Source organism: Petromyzon marinus, chromosome 19 (genome assembly GCF_048934315.1).
Source record: "Petromyzon marinus isolate PM22_M1 ecotype Great Lakes invasive population chromosome 19, UKy_Petmar_22M1.pri1.0, whole genome shotgun sequence".
Lineage (NCBI taxonomy): Eukaryota > Metazoa > Chordata > Hyperoartia > Petromyzontiformes > Petromyzontidae > Petromyzon > Petromyzon marinus.
Window position 1 is genome coordinate 3518669 of NC_133685.1, and position 25350 is coordinate 3544018.

The window sequence follows — 25350 nt, forward strand, 5'->3', positions numbered from 1 at the left end:
CGTGAACGGGGTCTACGCGGGTACGCGGTGACTCATCCCGACCCATACAAGTTCTAGCAAGCGCGTCGTATCCCAAGCAAGACGTCGTACCCCAACACATTTCTTTTCTCGACAAAACACGACGTATACCAAATTCGACGTATTCCAAAGCGGTCGTATACCGAAGTATGACTGTATTACCAGAGCAGCTTTTTATTTGCATGTTCACCACAAGTACGTGTGGTTAATGCAGACATGATTTCTTGCAAAACGTTTCTGTTTGGTGTGTTAACATCTGTTTTCTTGCCAGAAAGGATAAAACCTATTGTTATATCATCACACCTCCTCTTGGCTTGGATATTCTTCCTCCTCCTCGTCCTCATAGACACCGGTGGTCTAACCATCAACTACATCAGAATTCCAGCAGGTCGATTCGCAACATCTCCTTCGCGAGTGGAAACGTTAAAGACAAAAAGTCCCAGGAGTGCGATTGTGGCCATGTGCCCCAAACCATGGACCCATATAGTAAGCCCACAGAGACACATGAGATACACCGTCATGGAGCTAGAGACCCATAGAGACACATAGAGACACATAGAGACTCATAGAAATACATAGAGACGCATAGAGATACATAGAGACCCATAGAGATGCATAGAGATACATAGAGACGCATAGAGATACATAAAGACGCATAGAGATACATAGAGACTCATAGAGATGCATAGAGATACATAGAGACGCATAGAGATACATAGAGACCCATAGAGACACATAGAGATACATAGAGACACATAGAGATACATAGAGACTCATAGAGATACATAGAGACCCATAGAGACGCATAGAGATACATAGAGACGCATAGAGATACATAAAGACGCATAGAGATACATAGAGACTCATAGAGATACATAGAGACTCATAGAGACACATAGATACACATAGAGACTCATAGAGATACATAGAGACACATAGAGACACATAGAGATACATAGAGACACATAGAGATACATAGAGACTCATAGAGATACATAGAGACACATAGAGATACATAGAGACACATAGAGATACTAGACACGCATAGAGATACATAGAGACTCATAGAGAGAGACAGTTGTAGAAATGCAATAATGACAAGCCACAGTCATGCGACTGACCATGCAACCCAAGCTATGAACCCCGCAGTAAACCCGCTGTGGTCTGCGCTCCTTCGACGGAGGAGGAGGAGGAGAAGGAACAGTGACAGTCTGCTGAAGCCCTCTCGCCGTGACCAGCAGCAGACTTCCACATTGGCATCTATAGCTCCTGAACACATTGCTGCTGCTTATCGTGCGCAATAGCCGAATACTGAAGTTGCTTTTTGTTTACTCGCACGAATGAGACGCCTGATGGTGTTTGAGCCAGGATGTGCTCATTTGTTACCATTGGTATTAATGTCTGTAATTACAACAGCGGACCATTTCCCACGGCCTTGGCAGGCCCAACCGGTGGTTCAGGAACCAAAAGTTTAGGAAGAGCGGCTCTTCTAGACGGAGTTCCCTCCAGTGAATGCTCTCGTGTGGGGACACATCTCTCCGTTGTACAGCATATACGTTTACGTTCCACTCTCGTTAATTCACAGGGATTCCTCAGGCCGCTGATGATGAAGACCTCCGAGCCATGCCCGTGTTTTAGTCAAGAGGGCCCCTCTGGCAGCAGTGGGCGTGAGCAAGCGCTTGCAGGGCTGCACCTTTACCTCGTCTATCATTATTATGATTATTTATTACAGTTTGAGCCGTGTTCACTTTCTCCAATGCACCCTCTCCGCAGCGTTCTTGCGTGAAGGGCGTTACAAAAAAGTGACGACGGCGTTTAGTGTCGGGTGAAACATATCGTGAACGGGCGCAATTAGCCGGGGCGGCCGGGTTACAAGGCAAAGGCGGTTCGTGTTACCTGAGCCGCTCACCTGGGCGAGCTCGCGACACACGCCGGGGCGGACGAGCGAGGCAACGCGAGAGGAGCGCCGACTATATACGCGTATACACAGGGGGCTTCAAAAAAAATGTTAACACTTCCGAGAATTTGCAACAGCGCCACGTGACACGTGCTGCCGCCTCCGGGCTCTGGAGACCACCTGGAGAAGGTTCCAGGCGATGCGTTGACAACGATGGCGAACAAGTGGGGAGACTCTTTGAGTTTTTGAAGCGATTAACATTACATTTGTTATCATGTTACAGTGTATTTATTATCCGTTCTTTTTCCATAAAAAAACGATAGTCCCGTGTAGGTGTTAACATTTTTTGAAGCGCCCTGTATATATATTATTTGTCGCAAACGCAGCCGGTAGTTTGTTTTTTTCTTTTTCCTTTGCCGATCGGACGAAAACCCGCGGCTCATTCGTCGTTTTAAATAATTACCGAATAAAAATGTGCTCGCTCACGCAAGGCAAAGACAATGATCCCCCCCCCCCCACCCGGGTAGCCTTAACAAACTTTCAGGGCAAGTGCTTATTTAACGAGCACCTCGCTCGACACACACACAGCCTCGCGCGTTTACTCCCTGTGACGCTCACAGCATCAAACGCTCAGTCTTCAAGCAAACGTGATTTCCCTTCACACGCTCGCCCAAACGCTCCCACGTCCACTCGCTTGCACACTCGCACAGCAGGCAAAGCCACTCACTCGGCTACTGCTCGCTTAACGTGGTGGTTGTCTTCATCACGGTCTCCCAAGACACGATCGTTCGCTCGTGGAACTGCATGCGCGCTCGCGATCTGTTCACACCACTTTTAACGGTCTTGGCCATTTACTTTAATCGTAATTCGTAAATATTTTCGTCGTTTCCTCCCTGATTGTGCCATCGGCGTCACCCCATTCGATGAAGAATCCGCTCAGATCGCTCGCAAAGCAGCTGCGACCCCTTCGTATTAGCCAATGGCCCGAGGAAAGTGGATATCGCAGAACTACCTCTTGAGATACCTTCTTCAAGTGACAAAGCAGGGGGCAGCACTTTCCTCACCCACACCGTCGCCGAGAGTGACGTTTGTCGCGCAACGGTTAAGCCCATATTTCATTCTCAGAGCTGGAATCTTCACCAAATTCAGTGTGGAACCAAATTTCACGTGATGGGTTTTGTTGTCGTCGTTGTTGTTGGTTGAATGGGCTATCCTGACAGCGGTTTGACAAAGTTTCAAACGGAACGTCGAATCTAATTGTTACATTTGGTTGTTGAGAATTATTCTTCAAGCTCACCGGCGAGCTGAGACAACAGAAATGTAGCGCGTTAAGTGCTGGGCACGCGTGACGACGAATTTGTTTTGGTGGCCGTGTCAGGTGCCGGAGGGTTTTTCACGATACACAATTTGGTCAATTCGCCACGTGGCGGGCCGAAAATAAATAAATAGGTACGAGTCGTAACATCGGCCGCAAAAACCCGTACGACGTGTTATACCATCACGCGAACTCCGGTAATCCTCGCAACGGCTTTTGGCTGGCCATCGAACAAAGACGATCACCGCATTATACGCTTTCAGGTGCGCTGCTGAGGCTGTCTGGAACGCTCTTTCGTCCGATGTGAGGAAGCCACTGGAGCTATAAAACTGCTTTTTGTGTTTAGTTTGGTGCCCTTCCTCCGCACCTCCGATTAGCGCGGTTGTATATACATACCGTGCGAAAGAAGTTGAGCATACATATGTGCATACAACTCCTCCACTTTTTATTGTATTTTTTTTCATATCAATCCAGATGCGAGTGTTCAAGCTGGCCAAGTCATGGCCGACGCTCAACATGCTCATCAAGATCATCGGCAACTCGGTGGGCGCCCTGGGCAACCTGACACTGGTGCTCGCCATCATCGTCTTCATCTTCGCCGTCGTCGGCATGCAGCTCTTCGGCAAGAACTACAAGGAGTGCGTGTGCAAGATCAACGACGAGTGTGTGCTGCCGCGCTGGCACATGAACGACTTCTTCCACTCGTTCCTCATCGTGTTCCGCGTGCTCTGCGGCGAGTGGATCGAGACCATGTGGGACTGCATGGAGGTGGCGGGCCAGACCATGTGCCTCATCGTCTTCATGATGGTCATGGTCATCGGCAACCTTGTGGTGCGTTGGCAAAAGCTCCGCGGCGGCGATCGACGCTCTTTAAAATCATGTTTTTTTTTTTTTTCACTTTTACCAGCTCACTGAAATGGCTCACCGACGTTAGAGGTTGGTGCCAGAAAGATGTGGCGCTATTTGAGCGTATTGGCACGAGACGGAGGAAAGTGGAAAGAAATGACAAAATGTGCGGTGGAGACCTACGGGCTATCTGCCCATGGATCGTGATGATGATGAAGGCCCACTGAGCAATGCAGCAGCCCTTTCCCAGAAGCAACCTGGCTATCACAAATGATCGCTCAACAAAGTGGCTCATCATCACTTGGAAATTCATAGCAGCCGAATAATCTAAACACGTGATGTTGATTCTAAACGTGGAGGGGAAAAGCGGAGGACCCGGAGAAAAATCAATGTAACCACGGGGAGAGAGAGATATGTGCAATCTTTCAATACACAGGCATCAGGGTCGGAATCGAACATACAACCTCATTTATACCAGGTGAGGTAGTTAACATCTCGCCACCATGGCAATGTAATAATATTTCCTGACCTCCCCTAGCTGTTGTCGGCACGGGGATGACTTCATCGTGGCACGCAGGGTCAGCCTCAGGAGGGTGCTGGGGAAGGTGCTGGAGTGGGTGAGCCCTGAACAACCAAATGTCTCTTTGGGCCCCCACTCAAGTTCACTCTTCTGAGCGGTATTATCGCACCATTACGGTGCTCCCCCCCCCCCCACACAACGGCTCTCATGGTTCCCCCCAATCCGAGAGGAGCTGGAGCCGGGCCTGATGCCACGGGGAACCAGTTAGAATATGCGTTAGAACCTAAACACGAAGGCTTTCGCAGCCTCTACTATAATTCGTAACCAGTTGGCTTGCGGCCGCGTCTGCAGCATTATTTTGATGCTTGCTGTGCTCATTTGACTGTCTTTTCGTCGTAGGAAGTTCATGGTCGAAGCTCTCATTGTGGAGTTGGGGTTTATTTGTTTACAAAGTCGGTGTCATATTTTGAGAGTTACGAGTTTGTGGCTTTTTACGGGGCCCTGCTGTTTTAATTGGAAGTCTCCTATTTAGGCCTCCTCTTCAAGCCCTGCCCCCTTCCTCTTCAAGCCCTGCCTCCTTCCTCTTTAGGCCACACCCCCTTCTTGTTTAGGCCCACACCTTTCATATTTAGGCCAGCCCTTTTCTTGTTCAGGCCCTGCCCTTTTCTTGTTTAGGCCACACCCATTTCCTGTTTAGGCCCCGCCCCCTTCCCGTTTAGGCCCCATTCCCTTTGTCTTGAGGGCAAAGGGAATTGGCTTGTTTTGGGCGTGTGTTTTTAGTTTTTCACAGGCACATTGGCACTTTCTTTCTCGAGCGGGACTTGGCAACTCTGGGCTCGAGCCGAGTTGATGCGCGTGAGACAGCGCGAGTGAAGAGTGGTTGGTGCGGGGTGGGGGGGTTGTGGAATCAGGGCGGGGGGCGGTGGGGAGTGTACGCGCAACAGGAAGAGGAATTGGTGGGCGGGGTCAGTAGCGAGTGATGGGGCGGCCTCGTAACAACCAGAATTCCCCTTCGAGCAACATAAGATTATTATGATTAATCATAATGTTAGTTTTGGTTTTGCCACGTAATAAGCTGGCCACATTTGTGGCTCTTTGGATTTAATTCCTAGGTCTTTCCTTTATTTTCTTTTCCTGAAGCGGTTTCACGTGAAACTCCATACCCGAGTGCCCCATTTGGCCATGATAATTGTCCTTGAACTTACAGGCGAGCCGAAACAATAAATGATCGTTACGTTCGGGGGCTTGCACACCACGGCACACCTTAACTTGTTTCCCTATGTCGGGTGGTGGAGGGCCTTTATGACAAAACATTTGTCCAGTTCTTATTCTCGAATGAATGATGTTGGCAGGGTCGCCTAATGGCACATAATGACCACTTCCGGCGGGTGGGGGTGTTGAGTGGGCCGGCAGCCAATCAGGGTTTAGAGTGCAGTAGCAGCATGTGACACGTCACGTGACCCCGCCGGTAAGTTTCTCCACGGTGTTGGTGTGGACACGTTTCACGTGGCGTCAGGCACAATGATTGCTAGAAATTATTCTGACAATTATGCCCATTATAACCGCGACGACGTCATCCATGGCAAAGGCTGATGATGATGATGACGACGACAACAGTTTGTTGTCCTTCCCCTGCACCTCGCAAGTCTTAATTGCGAAACGAATAGCAATCGTTGCTCCCTGTACTACGAAAATGCATAGGTCTCGGAAATATGCACTCTTTCCGGCACTTCCCATAGCACAGTTAGCTACGTACGGTGCGAAGGAAGTTCAACATTTGTATAAACATTGACAACTAAACCAACAGCGACAAATACGACGACGACAACAGCAAACAAACAACAACCATTTCGCTGATGACGATCTCTTCTTCCCCCCCCCCCCTGCCCCCTTCATCCGAAACCCGTCAGCTCCTCAACCTCTTCCTGGCGCTGCTGCTCAGCTCGTTCAGCGGCCTATCGGCGAGCGACGAAGACAACGAAGCCAACAGCCTGCAGATCGCCATCGCGCGGATCGAGCGCGGCGTCGCGTTCATCAAGGGCTACGTGCGGGGAATTTTCGCCAAGTGCATCAAGCGCGGCGGCCCCGGCGCCGACGGCAGCGACAGCAACGGCAATGACGCCGCCGCTCTCGAAGAGGGGAAACCGTTGGACAAATCCGACAACTGCGTCCGGAACCACACGGCGCTCGAGATGGAGACCCTGCAGAGTAACGGGCAGGGAGCCGGCGACGATACGAAGGGGTCGCCTGCCACGGACGGGGAGCGAGCGGGGCTCCTGGCGAATGCCGTCCTTCCGGTGCGAGTGCCGATAGCCAAGCTGGAGGCCGAGTTGGAGCGCCGGGCTTCGAGCAGCTCGTCCTCGTCGACCTCCTCGTCGTCGTTGTCGCTGGTGGATGGCGTGAAGAAGAAGGTGAGCGCGAGAGGAGGCCCTCGCGTTCGGTTGAGGCAGCACCCTGTTGAGGCCAGCACGGGTGTGCGGTGTGTGGCCATCACTGCGCCCGGCCGCCTTGGCTTCCCTTCTGTTGCCGTTTACACAATGCACCAGGTACTCATTGGTGGCCGAGTTGAACTCTGGGAAGCCCAAGGCCGGAAATCGAACGCAGGTTGCCGGGTTCATAGCGCAGTACGCTCCTCCCTATAATTTAGCATCTGCCTTAATCGGCGCTCGCTGACGTCTCTTGCTCCTGCAGTCTAAACGAGACCGAACAAGGGACCTGCCTGTGTGTGTGCTTGTGGTGGTGGTGGTGGTTGTCGTAGTGCAGCGGTTAGCACGATGCGCGACGAACTCGGCCACTCGGTTCCGATTCCCGCTCACGGCCAACATCAGTGACGATTGTCTGAACTGGTCCTGGGCCTCCCCTAGGTCGACTCAGCCTCAAAAAGAGTACCTGGTGCGGAGGGTCAACATAGACCACCGGGTGTGGTGCTGGCCACCCACCCCATCGTGCATCGTTCCAGCCTTCACAGGTGCTACTCTCTCACAGGACTCGCCCCAACAGTCCGTAAAAAAGCTATACGGGGGGGGGCGGGGGGGGGGTCTTTGTGCTTTGTGCAGAGATACGGTAACGAGGGCAGCTCGTCGGAGGCGAGCACTGTGGACCTGGCTCCCAACGACGTGGTCGAGGAGGCGCTGGAGACCGACGAGCAGGAGGAGGGGCCCCTTGGCTGCTTCACCGATGGTAAAGCTGCCAAACGTCCTGGTTTAGCCGCAACAGTACCGGTGTCCTCACATATTCATACGGCGTCTGGATGCGAACTGATTTTTTTTGCGTGTTAGCTTGTTGTCCTTCTCCCCCCCACCCCACACACCTCCGATTAACACGGTTGGCTACGTACGGTGGTGCAAAAGAAATTCAACGTACACACACACCAAAGCTTTTGTGAAAATCAGTATTGTCGCCCCCTTTAAAATCTTACCGCGGCAAAGGGAGGAGCCACCGTAGTAGTGGGCGGAGCTGATCGAGTAGTGGGCGGAGCTGCCAGAGTAGTGGGCAGAACTGCCTGAGTAGCGGGCGGAGCTACCCGTGTAGGGGGCGGAGCCGCACGAGTAGTGGGCAAGGCTGACACGAAAGGCTGACGAGGGATAGTGACTGAGTGGGTCTGGCTACGTAACAGTGGACAGGGTTTGGCGAAGCTGAGGGAGGGGATGTCAGCTCGCCACCCGTTACCGGTTCGGTGAAAGCGCTGGTGGCAGAGCCTTCATCTGCGGTAGCTCTAGAGAGCCCCTATGGGGTGCCACGGTGGCGAGATGTTCACTCCCTCACCTGGTATACAGGAGGTCGTGGTTTCAATCCCGACCCCGATGCATGTATATTTGGAGTTTGCGTGTTCTCGATATCGCGTCGATTTTTGTCCGGGTCCTCCAGATTTTCCCTCCATATTTTATAAACGTGCGTTTAGAGTATTTGGCTGCTATAAATTTCCATGTGATAAGCCTCCTTATTGAGCTATCATTTGTGGCCAGGTTGCTTCTGAAAATGAGCTACATAGCTCAGTTGGTCTGACCTGGTAAAACAAAAAATAAATTTCAGTGTTCCGATGATTCAGCCTTCCAGATATTCGGTGCCTGATCACCTTTACGACAGAATAATTGTGACCCCCCACGTTACAAACAGACAGACTGTTCGGCAGGCTGACAGAAGGACACAGCTAATGAATGAACGCTTTCGACCTTAGCTGGAAAGTGATCTCCCATTTTTGCTAGAGTTATTGTGACGCTCACGTAACAAAACAAAAACAACACGTGACGGACAACGGACGGACAAAAGCCGAATGCTCACGCCAATCGGTAACGCCGAGCGAACGACCGCCGCCCTCCCCCCCGGCAGAGTTTGTGCGTCGTCACCCGATCTGCGACGTGGACGTGGAGAGCGGACGCGGCCTCGTCTGGTGGACGCTGCGCCGCGCCTGCTTCCGCATCGTCGAGCACAACTGGTTCGAGACGTTCATCGTCTTCATGATCCTGATGAGCAGCGGCGCGCTGGTGAGAGCGCCGGCCTTCCGAAGCGCTGCGAGAGACGTTCGCAGCACCGCGACGGTGCACCGACACGGCGTTCCGAGGTCAAAGTCGGCGACGCGGAGGCTCGGGATGGACGCTCGCCACTTTACGTCAGCCCTGGCCGGGAATCGAACTCAGCTTCGTTGATCTAGGAGGAGTGTTACCGAGTGTCAAGACTAGGAAAATATCTAATTGCGTTTTTTCTGACAGATATTGAACTGAAGTCAAGCTTCAGTTCAATATCCACTGTGTAATAGATTTAAAACATGTGATGGGGCATTACCACGTGATACCATCAAAATATGAACGGCTCTATATATTCTAATGCAAGGATGAGAGCTTAAAATAAATGAATTGCTTTCAACATGTTTTAATTAAAATGTTTTAATTGAAATAGAACAATCAAATGTAGAACAATTGTAAAGTTTAAATACATTTGTAATAATAAAAAAATTAACAATTCCAATAAGAAAGTAATAGGACTTTTCAAATCGCAAAAAATCACATCCTTAGCGATTAGCTAATCGCATTGTTTCAAATTGTGATTTCGATTTTAAATCGATTAATCGTTCATCCCAAGTCAAGCCTCCCTTGATGTGGACTGCCAAGTTGACGGAAGCTGGCCGTGGTGCTACAGGTCGCACGCTGCCAATCCACAGTTCGTCACGATCGGTTCAATCTCGCCCCCACCACTCGCCTCTGTCCACGCAGCTGTACCAACGGGTACACCCACGGTTAGTCGCTAGGCAGCTTCCGTGCGGTGGAGTAAAGTGTGCGTACTCCCAGTAGAATACTAACACCCTTCACGGGGTCTCTGTAGGGCCTCCTCTCGCGGAGGCCTGTTCCGCCAGCAGTGGCGCGAGCGAGCGCTTGCAGGGGCTGCGCCTTTACCCTGCATTGAAGTGTCGATGCCAGTAAGCGAGCGGGCGGGCGAGTTACAAGCAGCTAACTGGAGACTGCTCTGCGCAGGCGTTCGAAGACATCTACATCGACCAGCGCAAGATGATCAAGACGGTGCTGGAATACGCCGACAAGGTGTTCTCCTACATCTTCGTGATGGAGATGCTGCTCAAGTGGGTGGCCTACGGCTTCCACACGTACTTCACCAACGCGTGGTGCTGGCTCGACTTCCTCATCGTGGACGTACGTAGCGCGTCGCGGTACGATCGCCAGGCCCGCGGTACGCCGGGCGACCTTCCGACGGCTCCCCATCGTTAAGGTCGCCCACGTGGGGCCTGAGTTAAAAAAAATATATATACACGAAATAAAAAAAAGAGAGATAAACTAAATAATAAATACAAAACAACGTACGAAAAAAAAACCGGGACGCGTTTAATAAGAAGGATGTTTAACAATAGCAGGAGAGGGGAGAGTTACGCGCGAGCCGCGTTGTCTCGGCGCAGCTGCAAGCGCAGCCCCGCGGTTTTTTTTGCTCGCGTCAGTGCGGGGGCAAGGGGAATGCCCGCCGGCGTTAACGTCTCTCCCTCGCAAATAAATCATCGCGGGCGTACCCGCTCCCCTTCCACGCGCCCGTGTGATCCACGCCTCAAAGCCTCCACACCACCCAACGCTTCGCTGGCATTCTACCACCCTCACACCCTTCCCACCCGCCACCCCCCCCACACCGCTACTCCCTCTAACCTCTCACAAAATCATCATCTCAAGTGGGGTGCTGTGCTCGCCGGTATGCGGACCGGATGGAGAGTAATTGCGCGGTATAACTTCGTGCTGGCTTGAAGACTAAAATAAAATGTGAGGGGCAAATGAGTCTAAATGTACGCGCAATTTTTAATATTCATTAAATTAATTAATACGATATCATCCATAATTAAGGCGGGGGGGGGGGGGCAATCAGGAAGGTTTGTCACTTAAAATTAGTTTTAGTTCTTACAACATTTACAATCCCAGTACCGTGACGTTTCGCTGGCGATTACAACAACCAGCATCATCAGGCGATTAGCCACAATTGTGAAGGAAGTTGAGATAAACGACATGTGATGGATCCCGTCCGATCACAGACGGTTACAGTTGGGAAGTTACCACGCAATAAGCCACGTGCGACGGATTCCGTCCGAACAATCACAGACGGTTCTAATGGGGAGGTTACCGTGAAATAGTTACTTCTGTGTTACATGGTATTTTGGCGCGGCTCGCGAGGCCAGCAAATCCGTCCCCTCGTAGCTTTGTGAACGTGGTGGATTCCTCGGCCGCGTTTGACTCTCGCGTGAAGGCTGGGGTGTCTGCCTGTTCTGCGAGCGAGCCCGCAACCCTCTTGCCGCTAACGTGCCGTTGTTTCAGTAGAAATCGTCCAATTTCGCCGTCGGTTTTTACGGTCGTGGTGGTTTTCATGCTCGTCGAGTGACGCAATCTGAGGGTTTTGCACCGTCGGTTGCACGAATACAAAAGCGTTATTCGGTTTAGTCGGTCATCTTAATGTAGATTGTAGGTTTCACGCACAATGTGTTGTTACCCCCCCCGACTCCCTGTGTCTCCCCCGTCACCCCCTCGCCCCAGGTGTCCCTGGTGAGCCTCGCGGCAACCGCCATGGGCTACTCGGAGCTCGGAGCCATCAAGTCCCTGCGTACGCTCAGGGCCCTGCGACCTCTCCGTGCTCTGTCTCGCTTTGAAGGCATGCGGGTAAGGCTCCGTCGCGTGAGAGGGCCTCCTTGCGTTGTCCTCCTTTCATTGTCTTCCTTCCATTCTTCCTTCCATTGTCTTCCTTCCGTTGTCTTCCTTCTGTTGTCTTCCTTCCGTTGTCCTTCCATTGTCCTCCTTCTGTCCTCCTTTTGTCCTCCTTCTGTTGTCCTCCTTCTGTCCTCCTTCTGTCCTCCTGTCCTCCTTCCGTTGTCCTTCTTCTGTTGTCCTCCTTCCATTGTCCTCCTTCTGTCCTCCTTCCGTTGTCCTCCTTCCGTTGTCCTCCTTCCGTTGTCCTCCTTCCGATGTCCTCCATCCAACGTCCTCCTTCTGATTTTCTCCGAACCAAGGTGTCCTTCTGATCACCTATCTGACCAAGTCCTGACGTGATTTGTTCGCGTTTGCTGACGCCGGTAAGAAACATTCAGCCGTGAGCTGTTTAACGTGAATGACACGCGGAGGACCTCGGTCGTAAAAAAAAAGGGAAGTTACAGCGGGGAACGAATCGTAAACGCTGCAGACGCCCGAGTAGCAAACACATTGTAGGAAGGCGACATTCAAGAGGTGATGCACATCATTTAAGGACCGTATTCAAGAAGAGAATTCACCTCCCCTCCCCCCCCCCAAAAAAAACCTGTCTGTAAGACAGAGTGGTGGTGGTCGTGAAGGTCGTGGGGGTCGTGGCGGTCGTGGGGGTCGTGCTGCGCGGCGTCTCAAGCAGATCATTCACCTCTCCCCATCTGTAGGACCGAGTGGCGGTCGCGGGGGTCGCAGGGGTCATGGGGGTCGCAGGGGTCATGGGGGTCGCGGGGGTCGCGGTGATCGTGGCGGTCGTGCCGCGCCGCCGTCTCTCCGCGCCGCCGCTTCGCGCGCCGCCGCGCGAACGTTCACTTATTCAACGGCGCTCGCCAAAAATAATTCCTCGCAGCCGACCCACCGCGGTGAAACGCTCGCAGGCGTTGACCCAATTTCATTTTACATTTCTCCGTCGACTTGAAAGGCTGAGATTGGAGGTGGGGGGGGGGGGGGCTTTGGGGGGTGGTAGCCGCGCCATGCCCACGCCACCGAGTGGTGGAGGCAGGGCCATTCCTAGGGTGTACGGCGAATCGATGCGACCGCCCAGGGCCCCCCGCGTTTTGCCCCCCCCCCCCCCCCCCCGCGCTTCCATGTCACGGTATTGGATGTAATACTTCCGGTTTGGTTTGAAGGCGTCGCGGGGGGGGGGGGGGTCCACACGGTGGGGTTTGTCCTGCCCCCCCCCCCACCCCCATAGATGGCCCTGCGTGGAGGGTGATCGTTAGACTCTCTGTGAATTGTCACACCATTTGTTTTGTGATGCCGCGTCGAATGTGGCGCGTAAATACGAACAACAACTCAATTTGCCCTGTAATTACTCCCAGACGCCTTCATTTCATATCTGTCCATTATCTGGGGATCCCATCAGAGACCAGTCTGCCTGTCTATTAATGTCTAATTGACGTGTCCGTCGTGCTACGTGACACAACTTTTGTAAATAGTGTTTTGTTCTCCCTCCCTTTTTCCCCTCCTTCTCCCCCCTCCTCCCTTCGCCAATCCCTCCCTCCCTCAATCTCTCTCCTCCCTCCCTCTCCTCCTTCCCTCTCCTCCTTCCCTCTCCTCCTTCCCTCCCTCCCCCCTTCCCTCCCTCTCCTCCCTCCCTCTCCTCCTTCCCTCTCCTCCTTCCCTCTCCTCCCTCCCTCTCCTCCTTCCCTCTCCTCCTTCCTCTCCTCCTTCCCTCTCCTCCTTCCCTCCCTCCCCCCTTCCCTCCCTCTCCTCCCTCCCTCTCCTCCTTCCCTCTCCTCCTTCCCTCTCCTCCTTCCCTCCCTCCCCCCTTCCCTCCCTCTCCTCCCTCCCTCTCCTCCTTCCCTCTCCTCCTTCCCTCTCCTCCTTCCCTCCCTCCCCCCTTCCCTCCCTCTCCTCCCTCCCTCTCCTCCTTCCCTCTCCTCCTTCCCTCCCTCCCCCCTTCCCTCCCTCTCCTCCCTCCCTCTCCTCCTTCCCTCTCCTCCTTCCCTCTCCTCCTTCCCTCCCTCCCCCCTTCCCTCCCTCTCCTCCCTCCCTCTCCTCCCTTCCCTCTCCCTCCTTCCCTCCCTCCCCCCTTCCCTCCCTCTCCTCCCTCCCTCCCCCCTTCCTTCCCTCCCTCCCTCTCCCTCCCTCCCTCCCCCCTTCCCTCCCTCTCCTCCCTCCCTCTCCTCCTTCCCTCTCCTCCTTCCCTCCCTCCCCCCTTCCCTCCCTCTCCCTCCTTCCTCTCCTCCTTCCCTCTCCTCCTTCCCTCCCTCCCCCCTTCCCTCCCTCTCCTCCCTCCCTCTCCTCCTTCCCTCTCCTCCTTCCCTCTCCTCCTTCCCTCTCCTCCTTCCCTCCCTCCCCCCTTCCCTCCCTCTCCTCCCTCCCTCTCCTCCTTCCCTCCCTCCCCCCTCCCTCCCTCCCTCCTCCCTCCCTCCCCCTTCCTTCCCTCCCTCCCTCTCCCTCCCTCCCCCTTCCCTCCCTCCCTCCTCTCCTCCCTCCTCCTTCCTTCCCTCCCTCCCTCCTCTCCTCCCTTCCTCCCCCTTCCTTCCCTCCCTCCCTCCCTCCCTCTCCTCCTTCCCTCCCTCCCTCCCCCCTTCCCTCCTCCCTCAATCCCTCTCCTCCCCCCGCCTCCCTCCCTCCTCCGGTGTTCGTGCGCTCCAGGTGGTAGTGAACGCGCTGGTGGGCGCCATACCGTCCATCATGAACGTGCTGCTCGTGTGCCTCATCTTCTGGCTCATCTTCAGCATCATGGGCGTCAACCTGTTTGCGGGGAAGTACTTCTACTGCGTGAACACGACGAGTGGCAGCCGCTTCTTGCCCGAGGTGGTCAACAACTTCTCCGATTGCCTCGCGCTCAAACTAAGCACTCAAGAGGCACGCTGGCTCAACGTCAAGGTCAACTACGACAACGTTGGCTTCGGCTACCTGGCCCTCCTCCAAGTCGTGAGTGTTCCTCACTTGCTTCTTGTGAATGACAACAAATGTTATTGTTTAAAGTTAATATCGTGACAACGAGGGAAACCGGCACCGGTTTGGGCACACGTGGTGTAGGACGGACAACAACAAAGTTGCGTTGTTCGGGGGGGAAATGGAAGGAACCAGAATGAGAGGAAGACCTGACGAAGAATGGCGTGGACGACGACATCGTAAGAGATTGGTGCCGGAAAGATGTGGCACCGGTTGAGCACATTGCCACAAAGACAGAGGAAAGTGAAAACAAATGGCGAAATGTTGCAGTGGACACCTACAGGCTATCTGCCCGTGGATCGCGATAATGATGATTTTTTTAAATGCAAAAATTTTGTAACGCTCGCAATAATCTACGGACGTGAACGACCGTGACTGAGGCGTGCAGCCGCGCTCAAGCGTCGCTCCGAGGTGATAGAGTTGGGGCCTTTTGAGTGCCCCTTAAAAGTCGGTTGCGGAGTGAACGACGCTCGCTGTTGCTGCGAATTTGCAGCGGCAGCGGGATGACGATGATGATGGCCCGCGTTCCAGACGGCGGGGGGCTGCCGCTCCTCGGTGTAGCGACGGCGGAGAAGGTGGCGGCGGTTGTGTTCATCGTCTTGATTGGAAGCCTTAGCGTGTGTCAACCATCGCGCCGTGGGGGACATCCCTTTCGGCAAGGGATGCTGAATAAAAAGTGCCGCCCCCCGACTCCCCCATCCCTACGCCCCCTCCCCACCACCACCACCGGCCACCCCAACCCAACTAAACCTCTCGCCTTTGCCCCTTTCACCGTAGGCGACATTCAAGGGCTGGATGGACATCATGTATGCGGCGGTCGACTCACGCGGAGTAAGTTAGTTGAGCCCCCCGCCCCCTCACGCCCACACCCTGTAATGGCGTCGTAATCTGATCCGAGCGAAGTGATTTGATTTTTCCCCTCGGGGTAACCGGAGCGATCGATGAGATGCGGTTTTCCCTCCTCCGGGGGGGAAACGCGGCGGGCGCTTTTTGAGGCGGGTTGCCGTGCCGCCGCTTAACCGCCATCGTTGTACTGTACACACGAGTCGCCGGGCGCGAGGGAGTTTGACGAGTGGCGGCGATGTTCACGGGCCCGTCGTGTACGCGTAAACGTCGCCACTGGGGAGACAAAGGCGGCTGGGCGTGGTGCTGACCACCCACCCCCTCGCGCGCTGTTCCAGCTTTCATAGTGCTGCTCGCTAACAGCACTTCCGCCAACAGTCTGTTAAGGCTTTACGGGGGGGGGGGGGATCTTTTTCTTTTTGTCTTGTGCGCTTCTGCACGAATGCATTCGGCGAACGCACGTTGGACAACGCGCGTGGGCTCGTGGAAAGCTCAACACGCTCGTCAGTATCCCTCCGCGCTCGCCATTCGTGTGCGGCGAAGAACGGCCATGGCTTAAAACGTCACTTTATCATCTACTTTTGTTTTTTTCCCTTTGAGGTCGCAAATGCGTTGGGGGGGGGGGGTGGGGGGGGGGTCATCTGTGCGGTCGCCGTTCTGTTGCGGCTTGACGGAGGAGCCGCCACTGCGCCCTTGGCAGGACGAAGCCGTTGCCGAGCGGCTGCGGTCGGGGCCCCCCGACGAGGCGTCCGTCAGGAGCCTCGGCGGAACTTCCGCGGTGTTGGGAGCCTTTGGAACGCTTATTTATTCATTCATGCCGGAAGAATCCGATGAGCTCCAAAGCTCTTTTGTCACAGACGTTCAGTGCAGTTGGACGCGCCCCCGCCCCCCCCCCCCCCCCCCCGCGCCGTCCGGTCTTGTCGCGCGAGAGCGCCGATCACCGATCGGTTCCCTGCATCTCGGGACGGGCGCCACGGAGGGTCGAGCGGGACGGGCTTTGACGCATCACGGGAGGGCCCCGTGCCTCCTCCGATCGTTCACCGCCCCCCCCCCCCCGCCTCCCCGCCTGTTCCGGGTGTCGCGACGACAGCGTCACCTTTGACCCGACGCGGCCCCTGCTGGGTCGAAGGAGAGGTCTAGCCCCTCCCCCAGCCCGGTGATTCCCGGCCCTCCCCCCCACCGGCCCCCCGCATCGCACGCCAGCAGAGACGCGGCATCTCGCGCCAACGCCCCGGCTAAATATACAGGATAGGTAAATAAATAAATAAAGGCGACACCGCTTTAATTATAACCCGCTCCGTTTCAAGTTCGCGTTGGCGTCTTCAAGGTTTCTTGCCGTTATCGTTTAATATTTTTTTAAAATTATATTTCGAGAGATCCTCAGGCGCGATTTTTTCGCGGTTCGCGAGGTGTTGCGACGCCTCGCCTGGGTCGTTTGTCACCTGACGAAGTGGTAAATGTGTCACTTGGACGATGACAATGAGGTCACCGAGTTCACTTGGCATTGAACAAAGCCAGCCAGGAGGTAATGTGTCACCTGACAGAGCTCAAGATTAGGCCCCCTTGTCATCGTGCAAAGCTAAAGATTAGGTTATTTACTGCCCGATAAAGCCAGTAATGAGGTAAACTGTCACCTAAAAAGCTGCTGATGAGTTTGATATCTGGAAAATGCCAGGGGTGAGCTAATTTGTCACGCGACTTCGTGATGAATTAATTAAGGTCACTTGCCCTCTGATAAAGCCAGCGATGAGGTATTTTGCCATTTGCCACCTGACATAGCTAGTGATGAGGTGATGTCACCTCAAACATTTACCGGTGTCATTTTTTTTTGTTACCTGACGATGAGAATGATTTTATTATTTCAGCGACGTCTCTGTCTCCACACGTTTTAAAAGGGCAGCCCCCCAGTGGCAGCTGTCCCTGTGTGGCACTGGGTGATGGGTGACTAGGCATCTGGCCTGCATTTAGCCCACGGGCAGTGGGCAATGAGTGACGTGTGCGCCATCCCAGCTGAGTAATTCGATGGAAAACAACAAAATAAAACACGAGGCGTGAAGATGTTCGAAACACCAAACAGATGCCTATTGCAGGCCATCAAGTCCGCATTCGCCGCACGTGCTCGTGGCAGAAACATACTCCGATAAATATTTTCATTGCCCAGAACAGGTCAAAGCCGATTCTTTTATTATCTTCGTCGTTTTTGTCCAAATTCGGAGCGTGAGGGCCGGAAACAGCAACGGGGGGGGGGGGAGGGGGGCCTCCTCTTGTTGGCACACCGCAGACAGTAACCGGTCGGGAGGGGGCGGGCGACCAGCCGGGTTCGAACCGCAAAGCCTCGGGGGGCCAACGTTGAGTGCCCCGTCCCCCCCCCTCCCCCCCTCATCCTGCAGGTTACCGAGCAGCCCATATACGAGACGAACATATACATGTACCTGTACTTCGTCATCTTCATCATCTTCGGCTCCTTCTTCACGCTCAACCTCTTCATCGGCGTCATCATCGACAATTTCAACCAGCAGAAGAAAAAGATAAGTTGGCGTCGTCGCTCGCGGGAGGGGCGCGCGAGGCGTGACGGCGTGCGCGAGTTCGCGCCCCCGGGAGGGATAAGGCAGTGCGGCAAGTCGGCACGACGGGCGGCCGCGCCCGTGCGCGGTGCTATCGCTTCGCACGCTCGGGCGTTCTCTCTCGGGGCGCTCGCAAGCCGAGGTCGAGGTCATTTTTGGACCCGATCAAGCGGACAGCGAGGGGGAATTTGTTACCTGATGAAACCTAACGGTGAGGGAATTTGTCGGCTGACAAAGCCAACGGTGTGGGAATTTGTTACCTAACAAAAAACAACGGGCAGGGAATTTGTCACGTGACAAAGCCAGCGGTGACGGAATTTGTCAGCTGACAAAGGCAATGGTGATGGAATTTGTCAGCTGACACAAGGCCAGTGCCCAGGCCATGTTACCGGACTAAGCCAACAATAAGATCTTGTCAACTGACTCCACAAGGGATTAGCCAAACATGCCGAACGGGACCCTGTTTAATACACACAGAGACAAAGATCCCCCGTGTATTCTTAACATACTGTTGGGACAAGTGGAGTGACCGAGTAGCACCTGTGAAAGCCGGCAAGTGGGTGGCGTGGGCCAGAACCAGGCCCCGGCCGCCTTTGTCTCCCCAGTGATAAGTGGTAGGCCAGCACACGTGGCCTACCCTTTATCAAACAACGTCATGGGACCCGTAACATTAGCTGCGAAGCAGACAGCGCATCGTCCATTATTATCAATACACCCACGGAGTCGATCAGGACGGCCACTGTGTATGGTAATACTGTGGTTGACGATACTGTCAGTGATGACGCTGTGTGATGATGCTGTGAGTGATGATGCTGTGTGTGATGATGCTGTGTGTGATGATGCTGTGTGTGATGATGCTGCGTGTGATGACGCTGTGTGTGATGATGCTGCGTGTGATGACGCTGTGAGTGATGATGCTGTGTGTGATGATGTTGCGTGTGATGATGCTGCGTGTGATGACGCTGTGAGTGATGATGCTGTGTGTGATGACGCTGTGAGTGATGATGCTGCGTGTTATGACGCTGTGTGCGATGATGTCATGCTAGCTAATGCTATGGTTTATGATGCTTGTGATTGATGTTGCTGCGTGTAATGACGCTGCGTGCGATGATGTCATGCTAGCTAATGCTATGGTTTATGATGCTTGTGATTGATGTTGCTGCGTGTAATGACGCTGCGTGCGATGATGTCATGCTAGCTAATGCTATGGTTTATGATGCTTGTGATTGATGTTGCTGCGTGTAATGACGCTGCGTGCGATGATGTCATGCTAGCTAATGCTATGCTTTATGATGCTTGTGATTGATGTTGCTGCGTGTAATGACGCTGCGTGCGATGATGTCATGCTAGCTAATGCTATGGTTTATGATGCTTGTGATTGATGTTGCTGCGTGTAATGACGCTGCGTGCGATGATGTCATGCTAGCTAATGCTATGGTTTATGATGCTTGTGATTGATGTTGCTGCGTGTAATGACGCTGCGTGCGATGATGTCATGCTAGCTAATGCTATGCTTTATGATGCTTGTGACTGCTCGTGCCGTGTGTGATGTCGCTGCTGCGCGGTAACGACGGTGCCGTGGCTGGCGCCCGCGGCACCAAACGGTGCGGCAAGCGTCCGCAATGGGCGGCAAACTCCTCGGTGAAGGCGAACGCCTACGTTCTCTGCGAGCGCGAGCTCTCGAGTTCCCGGTTGTAACCAGCGTGGCGTTGTCTCCCGCGTACTTTGGTGGTGAGGATATCTTCATGACGGAGGAGCAGAAGAAGTTCCACAGCGCCATGAAGAAGCTCGGCTCCAAGAAGCCGGTGAAGCCGATACCGCGGCCGTCGGTGAGACGCTTCGCTCGCGTCGCCGCCGCCACCACCGCCTCCATCGTCATCAGCGGCGTCATCGTCGTCATTCTCGCCGTTGTCATTATCGTCGTCGTCGTCACCGGGTTTCCCGGCCTTCATGAAGCGTCGTCGCTGTCATGGTCATCGATGTTTTCGTCGTGGTCGTCGTCAGGAACATTGTCATCGTCCTCATCGTTATCGCCCATCGCTGAAATGACTGCCGTCGTTGTCGTCGTCGTCGTCGTCGCCGTCGTTATTCGGATCATCACCATCGTCACTGATATCGTCATCATCGTCATCATCATCATCAGTCACCATCGTCATTGTCTCATCACTGTCATAACAGTCGTAATTATCGTCTTCGTCATCATTGTCAGCATCTATTGTCACCGTCATCATTCGGACCATCACCATCGTCATTGCCTGCGTTCCTCAGGACGCCCACCAAACAGGTGGAGCGGTGAAATCAGCTCTTGTGGAAGGCGCTAGATGGGTCGTTGCTTCGTGAGATCTTGAGGAAGCCTTCACATTCAGTGGTGTATAGATTATGGCTGATTGCTGATAATGACATCGACGATGCGGCCCCTCCGCTCGCTCTTCACGATAAGACGCATTGTGAACAGGGGTGCTGCGGTGGCTAGGAGATGTTAACTATCTCGCCTGGTATACAGGATGTTGTGGGTTCGATCCTGACCCTGACGCCTGCTGTATATTTGAAGTTTGCATGTTCTCTCTCCTCGTGGTCACGTAGATTTTTCTCCGCGTCCTCCGGTTTTTCCCTCCATATTTATAATCAACGCGCATTCACGAGTATTTGGCTGTTAGGAATGTCCACGTGTTAAGCCACTTCTCGTTGAACTTCTTTCGCACCATACGTAGCCATCCGTGCTTATCAGAGGTGACTGTTGTTATGAAATGCAAGCACACAGGGATATATGTCAGACGCCAAAAAATATATATGCTATCGTGTTTTAGGCATTTAAATTAATATGGCAGATTATATAAAAAAAGTTTTTAGCGAAAGCGTGCTAATTGATAAAAAATATATTTAACTTAATTTTTATGCTGCTGAATGTTTTTTTTTTGACATTGCGATTATCATTCGCTATTTTTTATTTCACTTATCTGCTATTGTTAATTATTTTATGTATTTTACTGTGACTTGTTGCTAATGTCAGAGGAGCGGCGGTGTTGTTTTTTTGTTGATGAAACCCGATTCAAGAGCTCATTGGCTCACAGGGTTATTCAAAATAAACTGAAACTGAACCGAGCAGTCTGAAGACAAACAATAGTAGCAATGCAAAATGTGGATTGTATGAAGCAAAATGGGAAGATCAGTTCTCCCATAATGCCTTGCACATCACGTGACGGTTCACCTCTTGTATGTAAGATTATTATTATTGTTACCCTTGGATCGCAGACTCCTTGACACAGTCTCTCTCCCTCACCGAGCTCTATAGCTGCATATAGTTCAGTGGGCCTCACCTGGTAAAATAAATAAAAGTAGGTTTTTATATTTAAAAAAGATAGGTTCTCATATCTTCAATGTGTATTTTTAGAACCCCTCGTACCGCGACGCTAATTCCGCCCCTCCCGTCGTCCGCTCCTCCCACGCAGAACGTCGTCCAGGGCTGGGTGTACGACCTGGTGGCCAAGCAGGCCTTCGACATCATAATCATGGTCCTCATCTGCCTCAACATGGTGACAATGATGGTGGAGGTCGACGATCAGAGCCAGTTGATGAGCGACGTTCTCTACTACGTCAACCTCATCTTTATCGTGGTCTTCACCGGGGAGTGCCTCCTCAAGCTCTTCTCGCTCCGTCACTACTACTTCACCGTCGGGTGGAACATTTTCGACTTCGTGGTGGTCATCCTGTCCATCGTGGGTGAGTTGGCGCAAAGGTCGCGCCATCAGGTTAGTTGGGCTGGTGAGGTCAGGGAGCCAGAGGTCACCTTCATGACGGTAATCGTATAACAATATTTTTTTTATTTTACCAGGTAAGGCACCCACTGAGCACGGTCGCTCTTTTTCAGAAGCCGCCACAAATGATCGCGCAACCAAGTGGCGTTTGACGTGGAAATTTATAGCAGCAGCTAAGTACTCAGAACGCGTGATGGTGATTCTAAATGTGGATGGTAAAACCGGAGGATCCGGAAAAAAATCCACGCCACCACGGGGAGAGAGACACGCAAACTCCGAATATACAGTAGGCGTCAGGGTCGGGATCGAACCCACGGCCTCCTGTATACCAGGCGAGGTCGTTAACATCTCATAGCCACCGCGGCACCTGTGCGAAGTTGCGATGTTCGACAATGCTTATAAACGCAACGTGCCGTCGGAGAATGACGCCCGTACGTATGTTGAACTTCTTTCGCACCGTGCGCTGGTGCGGGCGTGGGGGGGAAGGACAACAAACCAAACACAATAAGCGCGTGTGTGCGCGTGTGTGCGTGCGCGTGTGTGTGCGCGTGTGTGCGCGTGTGTGTGTGCGCGTGTGTGCGCGTGTGTGTGCGCGTGTGTGTGCGCGTGTGTGTGCGCGTGTGTGTGCGCATGTGCGTGCGCGTGTGTGTGCGCGTGTGTGTGCGTGTGTGTGTGCGTTTGTGTGCGTGCGTGTGTGTGCGCATGTGTGTGCGCGTGTATGTGCGTGCGTGTGTGTGCGCGTGTGTGTGCGCGTGTGTGTGCGCGCGTCTCGCAGGCATCTTGCTGGCTGACATCATCGAGAAGTACTTCGTGTCCCCAACGTTGTTCCGCGTGATCCGCCTCGCCCGAATCGGGCGAGTGCTCCGCTTGATCCGCGGCGCCAAGGGCATCCGCACGCTGCTCTTCGCGCTCATGATGTCGCTGCCGGCGCTCTTCAACATCGGCCTGCTGCTCTTCCTCGTCATGTTCATCTTCTCCATCTTCGCCATGTCCAACTTCGCCTACGTGCGGCGGGAGAGCGGCATCGACGACATGTTCAACTTCGAGACGTTCGGCAACAGCATGATCTGCCTCTTCATGATCACCACGTCGGCCGGCTGGGACGGCCTCCTGAACCCCATCCTCAACAGCCCGCCCGACTGCGACCTTGAGCAGGAGCACCCGGGCACGTCGGTGAAGGGCGACTGCGGCAACTCGCCGGTGGGCATCGCCTTCTTCACCAGCTACATCATCATCTCCTTCCTGGTGGTCGTCAACATGTACATCGCCATCATCCTCGAGAACTTCAACGTGGCCACGGAGGAGAGCACCGAGCCGCTGAGCGAGGACGACTTCGAGACGTTCTACGAGGTGTGGGAGCGCTTCGACCCGGACGTCACGCAGTTCATGGAGTGGGAGCGCCTGTCGGACTTCGCCGACGCCCTGGACGACCCGCTGCGCGTCGCCAAGCCCAACAAGATCCGCCTCTACAACATGGACCTGCCCATGGTGATAGGCGACCGCATCCACTGCCTGGACATCCTCTTCGCCTTCACCAAGCGCGTGCTGGGCGAGGGCGCCGGGATGGACGCGCTCAAGCAGCAGATGGAGGACCGCTTCATGGCGGCGAACCCCTCCAAGATCTCCTACGAGCCCATCACCACGACGCTGCGGCGCCGGCAGGAGGAGCTGGCGGCCCGCGTCATCCAGCGCGCGTACCGGCGCCACCGCCTGCGCGCGTCGCTCAAGAAAATTCACGACGGCGACGCCAAGCCCGGAGCGGGCGACGGGGCGGACGCCGGGCCGAAAGACGCCGCCACGGCGGAGGTGCCCGAGCCGGCGGCGGCGGCGGCGGCGGCTCAACCAGAAGCGGAGGTCGTCGCTCCCGAAGCGGCGTCGCCGGACGCGTCGGCGACGGTGGGATCTGCGCCGTTGCCCGGCGAACCTCCTGCGACGCCGGACGACGCCGTCGACAAGGGGGCGGAGCGTAAAGAAGAAGGCGACAAAGGCGGCGTCACCGCTGCGCAGCTCAAGCCAGGAGACAAGGACTTCGAGGGCAAGAACATACGGGAGTCCGTCGTCTAGCGGCGCACGCGCACCGCCTCTTCGCGTCCGACCCAAGCGGCGTCGTCGCCGAGAGGTTCGGCCCTTTCTGACGGGACGGGACGCTCCGCGGTGCCGAGCTGGCGCTGTCTCTCCGGCTGCCGCGCGTGTGCGGGGCGGCCCGCGTCGTGGGGACGCCCGCGGCCGCGCCGGGATGACCGCCCGCGACGCCCATACCACCGACGCCTGTCGGCAAAACATGCATCTCGCTCGGATGCCAAAATTATGCAAACTGCTTGCTGCGAATCGCACTTGCGCAAAGTGAAAAACAACAACTGTGATCAAGTAATGACTTGCCAACAAAGCATCGCTCTGACGAACGTTGCGTGGACACTATCGTTTTTATTTTTGTGCACTTTTGCCAGGAGATGCACCCACGTCGAGTCGTACGCTCCCGGCGCAGCTTTCGCGCGAGCTCGCAGACAGAAGGCGCACGTTTGAAGAAAAAACAAAAAAAAGATCGTTGTTAACAAATTCAACGGGCCGCCGTTATTGTTTCGTTTCTTCGGAAAAGAAAGCCGGAATCTACTCCGAAATTATTTATTGCGACGGAAAGCTCCGGGTTAAAGCGAGGTCAGGTGGGGAAATACGCGGGGAGAGAAGGCGGCGGTGGGGTGGACGGGGGGGGGGGGGGTCACGGCGCTCAACGCGACGCAATCGTCGCTCTCCGACCCGTCCGCGGAAGCCGCGGCGCGACTCGCGAGCGTTCGGCTGACGTCGGCCGCCACCTCGGCCAAGTCATCCACCAGCTGCAAAATCGCCTACGGTGCCCGCCCGCCCGCCCGCCCGCCCGCCCGACCGCCCCTACCCACCCGCCTCTACCAGCCCGCAATTGCAGCTGCAACCAAAAAAACAACAACAATGTGCACGTGGTACATCAATCTGGCTAGAAGGAGCCGCCACCACGAAGCAAGAGCCGGAACGGCGTGACGTCGACGGGACAATCGAGCGGGTTTGCACGACGCATGCCATTTACACCGCCCCGGGATTTAGAGGGGTTTTTTTTGGGGGGGGGAGGGGGGGGAAGGATAAATAAATAAACGTTGCGGCGACGGAGCCAGCGAGCGGATGAAGCATGCGTTTGAGCGAAGTGGCTTCCGCAGTGAGGTGATGCAGCAAGGTTCTGCTTTTTTAAATCGTTATTTTTAATTCTTTCAACGCCCTGGGACATCGCCATCGTCATGATGATAATGATGATGATACGTATCGACGCTTGCATGTTCTGATGTGTATAAGGTATGCAGAAACTATTACCGTTATGAATGTTATTCTTATTACGATTACTTTAATTATTTCTTTTGTATTTTTGCACACGGACCCTGCCGATGTCTGTGACAGCCTCAAGGGGATCCCGACCGTCCCCACCCCCCCCCCCCCCTCCCACATTGT

At 54.3% G+C, this 25350-nt stretch overlaps 1 protein-coding gene across 1 annotated transcript in view; it reads left to right on the plus strand.

Moving 5' to 3' along the window:
• Positions 1–24796, plus strand: part of LOC103091816 (sodium channel protein type 2 subunit alpha) — a 60796-nt gene extending 36000 nt beyond the window's left edge. The window contains exons 13-24 of the mRNA XM_076068084.1: positions 3705–4061; positions 6507–7007; positions 7653–7776; positions 8926–9080; positions 10065–10238; positions 11610–11732; positions 14412–14693; positions 15495–15548; positions 17951–18088; positions 19849–19953; positions 21574–21844; positions 22655–24796. Of these exons, the coding sequence (XP_075924199.1) occupies positions 3705–4061; positions 6507–7007; positions 7653–7776; positions 8926–9080; positions 10065–10238; positions 11610–11732; positions 14412–14693; positions 15495–15548; positions 17951–18088; positions 19849–19953; positions 21574–21844; positions 22655–23943 (3573 nt within the window). The 3' untranslated portion in view covers positions 23944–24796. The remainder of the gene's footprint in view (positions 1–3704; positions 4062–6506; positions 7008–7652; positions 7777–8925; positions 9081–10064; positions 10239–11609; positions 11733–14411; positions 14694–15494; positions 15549–17950; positions 18089–19848; positions 19954–21573; positions 21845–22654) is intronic.
• The last annotated feature ends 554 nt before the right edge of the window (positions 24797–25350 follow it).